General features: G+C 39.1%; 1 protein-coding gene across 5 annotated transcripts in view; it reads right to left on the minus strand.

Annotated features, from left to right (window-relative positions):
• LOC137997751 (serine-rich adhesin for platelets-like) overlaps nucleotides 1–7587 on the minus strand; it is a 66865-nt gene extending 59278 nt beyond the window's left edge. For 3 of the 5 annotated variants that reach the window (XR_011122572.1, XM_068843961.1, XM_068843958.1), the window contains exons 1-2: nucleotides 6876–7183; nucleotides 257–3295 (exon numbers count right to left, since the gene is read on the minus strand). Coding sequence is in view for 4 of the 5 variants with exons in the window: in XM_068843961.1 (XP_068700062.1) it covers nucleotides 257–3271 (3015 nt within the window). In the remaining variant the exon portion in view is untranslated. Of the gene's footprint in view, nucleotides 1–256; nucleotides 3296–6875; nucleotides 7184–7528 lie in introns of those variants that run through there. The other 2 variants (XM_068843960.1, XM_068843959.1) reach the window with 2 other exon arrangements.
• Nucleotides 7588–11300: the final 3713 nt, after the last annotated feature.

Genomic DNA, 11300 nt, shown 5'->3' on the forward strand with positions numbered 1-11300 from the left:
AACTGCGAAAATATTTTTCAGGGCAAATCAATTCTTGACTGACTGATTGTGCCAAGACATCACTTTGTCACCAAGTAATCAGTCAACTATGGAGAATGATTGTAATAAAATCCACAATTTTCTAACAGCCAGTCTCAGGGCAAAAAGTTAGTGGAATATGCCAAAAATTTGCTTCCTTACGCTGTAGCTATCTACAAAGCAGATGAACGATTCCAGAAAACTCTGTATAGGCTAAAAAACATTAAAATCATTTTACCTGATTCTGAAGTTTGCTCACATGGCATTCTTTATCAAAGTCAGATTTTAAGACCTGTGCCTTCGCACCACAAAGGGAAGTTCTGCTTGAAGAGAATGGATTCTGATCACTTTCATTGCTGCAATTGCTAGTTGAAGCTTCACTGGAGCTGCCTTGATGATGAAACAATGTGGAGTGCCTACAAGTCACTGAATTTAAAACTTGTTTAGTGCTGCAGTCTAACTCTTTCTCTGTGAAACAGTCTCTTGCAAAAGTGTTGAACATTGCTTCTTCTGCTTGGGGACTAGAGACAGATGATTCAGTCTTGGTTGCAACAATGCAATTACATGTAACATCTAAAGATCCCCTGAAGCCAACCATACTGCAAACTCCACAAGACAACTGTACAAAAGGCTTAAAACTGATTCTGACATCTTCACACAGAAAGTACATAACATTTTCTAGAGCAGATTTCACAGAGCAACAGAAACCATTCGACTTAGATTCACTCAAATGACGGCACTTGACTCTCAATACTGGTAACTCCTTGTCAACAAAAACAGAAAAGTGAGAATACCTGCTATGTTGGGAACTGAAAAAAGCAAAATTCGGGTATGGAGAATGACCATCAGCAACCTCAACAGCTTTTACATCATTTAGCAGTGGTTCTTTACTTGCACTAAAAGCCAAGTAATCAAATGCTAGTTCAGCTGTGCGCTTGTTGGAAAACTCGTAGGAAAGGTAAGAGACATGAACAGCAGGCTCAGGTGATGAATCCTCTAAAGCCGATGAAGTCAAGTTATCAGAATTTGCATGTTCTTTACATGGTTCACCCAACTTTACCTCCACTAGAAGAGGAAGACAATCAATTTGAGCACACAGAGATAATGTTTGGAGTGGAAGTTCAAGATAAAAGTCATTTGTCTTGTTGTAACTCTTTCCGAATTTGGGCTGCAAAAAGAGTGCCCTGACACTTTCACAGATGTGAAAGTCCAAATTCCTCAACTCCTTCATCTCTTGAATTTTACAAGAGGTCCTCCAAAACAGAATGCAAGATGAATTCTTGGAACGTGATATTATTACTTCATCATCATTTGAGGATTGTGAGTTCCCTTCTGGATCCGGGAAAATAAAAAAGTAGGCATTTGGCCCTGCCAAGCAAGATATGTGACTGACAAAACAACAGTGCCCTGCAAAGTCAATTATTCCATGTTCTTCAGTGTCACTCTCCTCTGCAAGACTCACAAGAACATCAAGATACTTCCGCCTGATGTCTTTTCCTTTTTTCATGGCGACAAGACCGACAAGGGAAAACATCTTGGCACTTCGATAGAGAGGCTTTTCTCTAAAATAACCATTACTGAATTCAGTGACCAAGTTGTCAACTTCACACATATTATCATGATACAACCCATGGCAGGATTCATCAGTTTCAGGTGATTCCTTCAATGCATCAACAAAATACTTTTCAGCTTCTTCTTTGTTGCCCGAGCATAACTGAAACAGACCAGTCATACGTTGACACAAGTTGATGACAGGATGGTCAAGCTGAAGTCCAAGACTATGGTAAATTTCAACAGCCTTATTCACTTCGTTAATAGCTGCACCTTTGTCAACTTTCTGCAGAATCAGTCCAGCTTGAACACATGCACAACCTGTCTTCGGCGAGATTCTGCCAAAACTACATGCAAGCATTTCTACCGCTTTTTGCACTGCATTTTGAATCTCTTTGGCATCCTCAAAATTTCCTTCAATCTGTAATTGTGCAAGCTTAAAGGAAATGTCTGCAACTTCATAGTGCTTACTGTTTAAGTCCTCAAAAAAGGCTGATGCTTCAACTAGGTTTGTGGAGGCATTACCCAAATTGTTGTTCAGCAGGGCACAAGAACCCAACAACTTCTTGCAATATGCAAATACATGGTTTCTCCCAAAGTGCTTTTCCAAAATTGCATCAGCTTGCTTCAGGTCATTCTCAGCATCCACTGTCATTCCACAGCCATACATGTATTTAAACTGACCAACTAGAAACAGCATCAACCCATACAAGAGATCCTTTCTTCCACCCGTCAAAAGCAAGGTAGATTCCAGCTTCTCCAATAACTTAAAAGCTTCCTCATAAAGACCATTCCTGTGGTTAACTCTTGCAGCTGTAAAAACTGTTCTCATGAGGTCTGCATTCAAAGACTGTGCATCTGGCTTCTCTAGAAAGGTAAGCAAGTAAGAAGTACAATCCTTAAGCTCTTGTTCTTCAACTTTCTCACCAGTTTGCTCTTTGAGCTGGATTTCCATCAACCATTTTCTAACATCAATTTTAGAGGCTTTTCTTGCACCAAAGTTGTACTTTCCACCAATCCTAAGAATATGGCAAAACTTTTCAAAGTTTCCACACTCACTCAAAAGATCAGCAGTTCTTCTCAAAACCTTCATAGGCAGATCAATGTCTTTTGTTGATCTCATGGTGAAGCCATGACACAAGTCAGCTGCATCGTTGCAAAACTCACATGCCTTCTTATATTCTCCGAGGATCATGTACAAAGCTGCTAAGTTTAATGTGACAACAGCATTTTTCAGATGGTCCTCCTCTTGCTGGAACAATTTTTTGGCTTTGGAAAAGCATTCCTCACTTCTTTCATACATTGCTTTTAAACTCAACATGACACCAAGATCATTCATCAGAAAACTGGCATCAGGAGAATCATGATAGTTTTCAATGACAACAGACTGAACATTTTCCAAACATTCAACATTTCCTTGTTTGAAGGCTAAAGAACCAAGGGCATAAAGGAAGTTTATGGGGTTGAATCTCTCATCATCAAATTCACTAAACAAAAGAATGAAATCCAGTAGGGTGGCATCCAAATGTTTTAAAACTTCTTGTTTGCAATAATGTAGAATGAGAATAAAATCATTTCCCCTTTCTTTGGTACCATAATCTGAATGGCAAGATCCTATGTCAATATCCTGGCAATTGCTTGCTCCTCTCAGTGGTGGTGGGAACAGAAGCTGCAACATTTTCAACAGGGTGGACACATCCATAGTGACTGGTCAGCTAACGTAAACCTGCAAGAATGAAATAGTGCATACCAAGTCACAAAAATTACATGTACCACAATAAGTGCCTCTACCCCAAATCATGGATCACCTTGCCAGAACACAAAGTATTTAAGAACCTTCCGAAACTTGTTAATAACCTATTTCAGCCTTGCTCACTTTTCTTTGAGCTGATATACTTTCATTTGACATCTATAATTATTAATTTTATGCACATTACAAGAGAGGAATGAAACATAATAACGACTTATAGAGATATAATGATATTCATAGACTCCAAACAATGTAAACTTTCATGTAGCACAAATAAAGACCAATCCATTCATCATTTCTCTTTAAGTATGAAACCTTTCTTTTGTGTGTTGTTCAGCACAAATACATAATACATGACTTAGTGTAAGCTCATGCGAATCATAGCAGCTTAATCACAGCCATGTTCCTTGAGTTCTCAGGCAGCTTGTAGTTTGTCTTTCATGTTTATCTTTTTTACACACAAAGTCAATGTACAGGTACCATTCCTCCACTGTACCCCTTCCCCTATTTTCCATTTTATCAATTCTATCAAAGTGCCAGGGGCTGGAAATGGATACCCCGTGGTTAGTTGCAGTGCAGCGATTTGCCAACCATAGGGGTAGTGTTCTATCTAAGGGCTCAGGCTGTCCACAGTGGAAGCCTCTGTCAATACTCTAGGCACACGTGCCTTTCTGTCACAAATACACGTACATACAACAGGCAGTTAAGTACTGAGTATGCTCAATGTATTTCAGCTGTCATGCCCAAATGACAAGGATCCATATTATGAAACCCAAGACATTGGGATACAGTTTTCAATTTATAGGCATCTTAGCCATTGTACAAGGCTCTCCACTGGATAAGCTGACCATGGACACAACTTTTTAATACACTGTAAGCAACAAGTAACCTGGACAAAGAGCATGACAAAAAAACAGATATACTTAGCTAAGACCAAAAACAACAATAACAAAACCAATTTTGTCAAAAAAGGTGGAGATCCAAGGAATGATTGAGACGAAAAAGAGGTAGGACAGGCAAGGCAACAACAATTAAGTTAGCTAATACATTAAAAATATCAAAAATGTTACAGACTGAGAAATTTGGTATACAATGTAAAATACTGGTACCCTCTCATATTTATGTAGTGATATTTGTAAACACGTTAAAAAAAACAATGATAGGAACATAGATTTGTCTGCATTTTTCATAGCATCATCAACATTAGCATTAATTAATAAACGAAAAAGGTGCCACTGGGCTCTATTTTAGCAAGGCCTCTTTCACAACAAAAAAACCGGGGAGACGGGGGGATCAGAATACAAACAACAAAGCTTAATGCACCAGTCATTTCAAACCCCCGCACCCCCCCCCCCCATCAATTCGGGCTTTAGCGGGGCATTCACTTCCAGCGAATTCCCCGCCTACCAGGGACAAAAGTGAGTGGTGCATAAACCCCCGCCCCTACTGCTCAACACATGGTACTCCCTTTGTAAAAAAACATCATTGCCAAACGTAACACACTGGTTAAAAGACACTGTTGGCAGCCATGAAATGACCAGATTGATCTTTTAGCGGCCAGCAAATAACTTGTAAAGGCTCCTCAATGCACAATGAGTATGTCAAAATATCTTTATTGTAGTAGTTTCATTGATACTTCTGGATAAATTGACAATGAAACAACAATTATCACAGTAGTGTGAATTGCACAAATAATAGGAGAAATTGAAATTGTTTCAACTGATTCAGCTAATTCATTTTGATTATTGCATACAATGTGATCTGCCTCACTATCAAAGTTCATTGATTCGACTGATCAAAGGGTGCAGAACCCTAACACAATAGGCCATTTCCGAGTTCATATCCGCCTCCTCTTCAAAGCGAGTGTAAGTGCAAAGTTTTTGTGATGGTAATTGGTTCTACTTTACATATCAATGAAAACTAATTTTCATAAGAAAGACTTCGCACTTAGACTCACTTTGAAGAGGAGGCAGACATGAACTCAGAAGTGGCCTAATCGCACGCTAATCGTCGATCAGTTATCATAAAATCAAAGGAGAAAATGAGTCCTGTCGAGATGTACGTTTGGCCGTTGTCGCTTTAAGATGAATTCCGCAGAATTATCAAAAACGCAGTAAAACAGAATTTTGAAGAGGGAAATCTGACCTCCTCTCCAACCCAATTATTGCAAAGAATTGACCTCTGATTTTTTTCATCGTTAAAACATTGGAATGGATGGGGAGGTAGGCGGCGAGGAAGCTGTTTTCCCGCCAAAAAATTATTGTGTTACGTGTCTGTCACGATAAGTCGCAATTACTTCGTTTGGTCATCAGTGAGGTATTATTTCAACAGTTCTGTACAAACAAAACTGCAGAATTACAAAGTTTCGTAACTTTGTGATTCTGTAACTTGGTAATGTTAAGTGCTTTCTATCATGTATGTAACATTTTAGTACTATTAGTAATGTAAATAGCCTTAGTATTGAAATGTACTTGTTAGTACGGTAATGTACTTGTATTAGTTCTCTGTTTTGTTGTTTTTGTAAATAATAAAATTTAGGTTATAAAAAAAAAATTAAAAATAATAAAAAATCATAAAATCAAAGGAGAAAATGAGTCCTGTCCAGATGTACGTTCCACAATAACGAAAAAGAATATTTGCAAGACAATGATGCCAAATACTGACCATTATTTAGAGTAATGGCTAATACGCTTCGCAAAATGTTACAAAATTAACCGGAATCCACGATCTAGTTTGTCAAGAAAACGACAATAATGTGTGCAAAATTACTATGAGGCACGAAAATGAAGACCGCTGACCAAGGAGTGACTGCCCCGCTTAATTTCCCCGGTACGGGATGCGAAGGTCGTGACTACCAGCGAATTCCCCGCCTACCAGGGAACCAAAATGGAGTGTATATGAGGTGAAAGTCCCCGCAATCCCCCGCTAAGGCCCGAATGGGGGAGTGCGGGGGTTTCAAATGACTGGTGCATTATGTTACAAGAATGAAGTTAAACATTAAAATAAGGCACTTTCTACAATTCACTCCACACAAGTCAGTGATACTTCCATATCTACAGTACTGCTCTAATATTTGGGCCTCTACTTATTCTACTCAGTTATTACCACTTCTTCATCTCCAGAAAAAACTCTCCACCTCGTGCACACTCCTACCTACCGTTTAAAACTCTACAGATTCTTGATATATTTAAAATCTATAAACACCAAGTCTCTTGCTTCTTATTTCTTCACACACTTCCGGATGCTTTATTTTGCTTGCCAACTGAGTGCGGCCCGGCAGTGTTCGACACTAACGCTTGCCCCTATTGCCCAGGGCAAGCGAAATATACAATGTATCCGTGGGCAAGTAAAACAACTCTAAGACTTGCCCGTCGGGAAATAAGAATTTTTGTTCGACTAATGTTTTGAATTTTGCGGAACGATTTGATTTGCAATGAAGAAAGTGACTATAGACTAGTAATACGACGCAGTCACTACAAACACGACTCAAAAAATAACAAAGTTACATCTCTTTGCTGACCATTTATTTTCCTGTTAAAAATATATTGATACCAACCTCAAAACAGATTGGAAGAAGGAAAAGTGAACATGTTGGTAGCCGCCATCTTTCTCCACGCGAAAAGAATGTTTTTACAATGGTACCAAGTTTTCGCACGGCCAAATAGGAAAAGAACGATCTACCTTTTGTCACGCAATTTCAACCAGCTTTGCAGACCTGTCAACAGTCCCGCTTTTGCCGGGAGACTCCCGTTTTTATCTCTTTTCTCCCGGCCTCCAGGCAAATACCTGAATCTCCCGGGGGTTTTTGCCATATTCCGACACGAAGCGAAAAAAAGTGTGAACTCTATTTCGTCCCTTCGCTTCACCGATCGATCGCATCCACTCAACCTCGTTCCCAGGGTCTTCTCGGCTTTCAATATGACGGCGGGTCGGGAGAACTTTTGCACGCAGTGAACTAAAAGGATCACTGATTGGTGCTTTTCTCACATGAACTCTGATTGTTTTACTGTCGAAAGAAAGATGACGGCTAGTCAGGAGAGCTAGGAGAAGAACACAATTCGTGTTTAATCACTTTGTTTAATCATCTTCAAAATTGTAGCTGTTCCGTAAGAAGCAGCATAGGCAGCCCAAGCTCGCGTCACTACAGACAGCCGTTGAGAAAATGCTCAATTTAACGTTCATTCAATAAAATGAATAAAAATGACTCACCTCTGGTGTATTCTTCTGCCTTTTGGAGCTTATTTTACCGTTTTGGGAAGTCTGTGTTTGAATGTTCTAAGACGAAGTCAAGGCTGCACACTAAGATTTCGACCGTTGTCAGCTCAGAGGCGGTTTGCGACTCGAAAATCCATCCCATCCGCGGTTTTTTCACGCAAAGCTAAAGCCCCTAAACATTCTGCTGATAACCGAACAGGACACAGAGCTTGGGTCCGAGGTCAAATTAACTCCACCCGATGAGGTACAGTCATTTCATGTACAACACTTACCCCATCCCCACAGCGGCTTCTCGAATAGCTCCATGGTTACGACGAGAAGCCGCTGTGGGGATGGGGTAAGTGTTGTACATGAAATGACTGTACCTCATCGGTGGAGTTAATTTGACCTCGGATCCAAGCTCCGTGTCCTGTTCGGTTATCAGCAGTTAAATTCATCAGCTATCCAGGCTATCGTGGAATCGAAGCAGAAAATGCTCATTTCCAGCAAAGTGCGTGGGGATTTTTGACGACGAAACATTCACTGAGGTTCGCAAATGATGGGGCTTTAGCTTTGCGTGAAAAAACCGCGGATGGGATGGATTTTCGAGTCGCAAACCGCCTCTGAGCTGACAACGGTCGAGATCTTAGTGTGCAGCCTTGACTTCGTCTTAGAACATTGAAAACACGGACTTCCCGAAACGGTAAAATAAGCTCCAAAAGGCAGAAGGCATGATTTCGTGTATCACGAAACTACAAAAATTCAAAAATCTCAGAAAGCCTTTTTGAAACCCATCAGTAGATAAATCTTTTAGGTCCTGATTTGAATACGTTCTCCACTGATCATTTCCTAATTTTAGTGTACTATGTTATGTCTATATTTGCTTAAAATATTTCTATTTGAACTTGAATAGTATCGAAAAACATGACAAATAATATTTGCCGAGGCGAAGTTCGCTCGCAGCCCCTCAAAGGCACGTATCAATTTATAATGAAATTGATTTGCAAGGTTCATTTCACATTAATATAGAGATTTTTCTATGTACCTGTGTATGACTTTGTGGGTCCTCGTTCATGAAATGAAAGGACTCGATTGCTCCTATGCTTTCGGATGTCTGCCTACAAAGACCACCAAGCTCGAGAAGAGTCTTTTTATACAATCAGTCAGATCATGCGCAGTGATTTCATTGTATCGGCCATGGGAATTGCATGTTAAGTAAGGACCGGAAATAAATACCTTTAAACAATACTTTTCCTTTTCTGCCTCTGGAGAATAAAAACTCGATTAAAATCTGAGAGCTTCCCGTCCGACAATTGACTATAACAACACCCTCCCCCACCCCCACGTGAAGTCCAAGACAGCGTTGATCTACGTTTTGACTCAAACAACGAAAATCAGTCATTGCTTTCGTACCTTCCTCTCAGTCTGAACTTAACAAGCTCGGTGTAGAGATCCACGAATGAACCCTTTTTTCCTCCTAACTCTTCGCGCTATGTGCGCTTAGTTGCGCTCGTTGATATTAGCATAAGGACTATTTTTAACGCCAAGTTAAAAAGAATCATTTTCCTTCTTTCAATTCTGTTAATTTCAGTTGTTGCAAACAGAAATAGTTTTCGAAATAGGGGAACAGGAAATATTGATTCATATCAAAGGCCCCTGAAATTCATGAATTATAGCCCCTTCAACATAACGCTTTCAATGTGTTTCATGTTTGCGTACATTAATTACACCCCGGAGCATGAAAGCTATTAAAGAGTCCAAAGTTTACCAAAGTTTACCAAAGCGTTCGCTGGCTGGCTTCCTACGATTTGCCAGAAGTTTGTCTGAACTAGTTGAATTCTTTTATCATTGTAATTGTATTGTAATTCAGATCAACTGTATAGAAATTTGTAAATAGTTATCAATTTTTCATTATTTCTATTTAGTATTGTAAGAGCGCCGAGGCGTAGCGAGGCGCTCCAAAAACTGTAATTATTATTATTATTATTATTATGAAATAGCAAAATCAGACAGCCGTGTGACAAAGATAGACAAAAGATATGCAGTTTTCGAGACCCTTCACCGATGTTGTTAGATATGATGAAACTAATCGTCCGTTTTCATTGATTTAAGGACATCACTATTCAGGAGTTATTGACCATTCATTATTATTTTCATCCTATAAAATACATGTATCAACTAGTGAGGCTGTGGTCGATTATTTGAAAAACGTTAGCTTCCTTCTCAAAAGATCTGAAGGTAAAGTGAAGGTTTAAGATTCCCCAGTTTGCTGAATGAAACCCCGCCGTACAGTTGTATTTGTCACGACGCATGATTACTCGGTGAATTAGTTTAATCTAATGGAAGTTTTAATCCCTCTTAGTGCATCATTAATTTTTTTCGACGTCAATTTCTTAAATTTCCTTAATTTTCTTAACCATGGGTCAATACGCATCAACTGCTACTAACAAAGAGATAGTAAACAAGATAAAAGAAACCGAATTCAAAGAGCGCCTTAATCATTCAACGGCACGTCATTCAGGAAACAGTCATGCGATAAAATTTCCAGGATCACAAAATACCTTTCGACATGAACTGAGACGTCCTCCATATCTAGGAAACTCAGTGCTCAAACTCCACTATACTAAGGATTACAAAATAGCAATTGGACTAGTTTTGGAAAAAAACACCTACACCGAATTAAAGAAAAAGCAAATCAATTTACACATGTATTCAACAGGTTGCCTAGTGAAACTCCCGACTCGAACGTTCTTAAGTTTAATGAAAACCATTGTCTTTCATCTACAAGCGAAGGCTCGCTTCTATAATGTATAATGTCCATCACAACGGCATTCCTTATCAACTCTCAGTCATATTTTTAACACGTAGAACTGACAATAATTATAACCGAAGACGTACTGATGATTTCTCTCATGCACGTTATAACACCATATTTGGAAGAAACAGTGTAAGGTACAGAGGACCAATACTGAGGAACTCAATTCCCAAAGCTATCAGAGATGCTACCTCTCAACAGCTTTTTAACAAAGACTCAAACAGGCCTCGAGAATACTGGATCAGATTCAATTCGAGAAGGAGGTCTGTTTGATTAGATCAAGGAAACCGAAAATTTTAGATTTTCGATCTCCCACTTAAACGATTATTTTGTGATGTTGAAAGATTTTTAGATTTTAATCTATTTAGGTCACATGGCAGGTCCACACCAGCCTTTTGTTTGCCGCAAACCGACCTGCCTTATCAAAAAGTATCTGTATGTATGTAGCTCCAAGTTTCTGTGATAACACATACATCAACATGCTGAAAATACATTGCATACACGAACTAAGACTAAAGGAAACGTTCAAAAGGCATCACTTAACACACAATAAACCACTGAACATTGATTTGACCCAGTAATGCCTCTGAGGTCCAAACTGATGCTGCTTTCTTCTACAGATATGATCATTTCTGCTTGACAGAGAAAATACAAAAAAATAATAATAATAGGAACGACAGAAACAGAGAAGAAAACTTTTTAAACTGAAGATCTGGTAGGTGCAAGAAGTTCGTTCTAGGAAGATATTATTTTATTATGTATAATCGTATAATAATAACACAGAAATAGGGAAAGGACAAGGTCCATCACATTGGATTAGGATTCATCCCATTTTCTCAATCGTTCCCTGGTGTAAGACAAAATTTCAGACACAAGTTTTGCACGAGCACACATGAAGTTCTGGCAAAGGCAAGAAATACAATGGTTACAACTTGTACTAATCACATTTTAGCACTCTGCCACGTGATAACC

The sequence above is a fragment of the Montipora foliosa genome, chromosome 3, assembly GCF_036669935.1.
Source record: "Montipora foliosa isolate CH-2021 chromosome 3, ASM3666993v2, whole genome shotgun sequence".
NCBI classification, from domain to species: Eukaryota; Metazoa; Cnidaria; class Anthozoa; order Scleractinia; family Acroporidae; genus Montipora; species Montipora foliosa.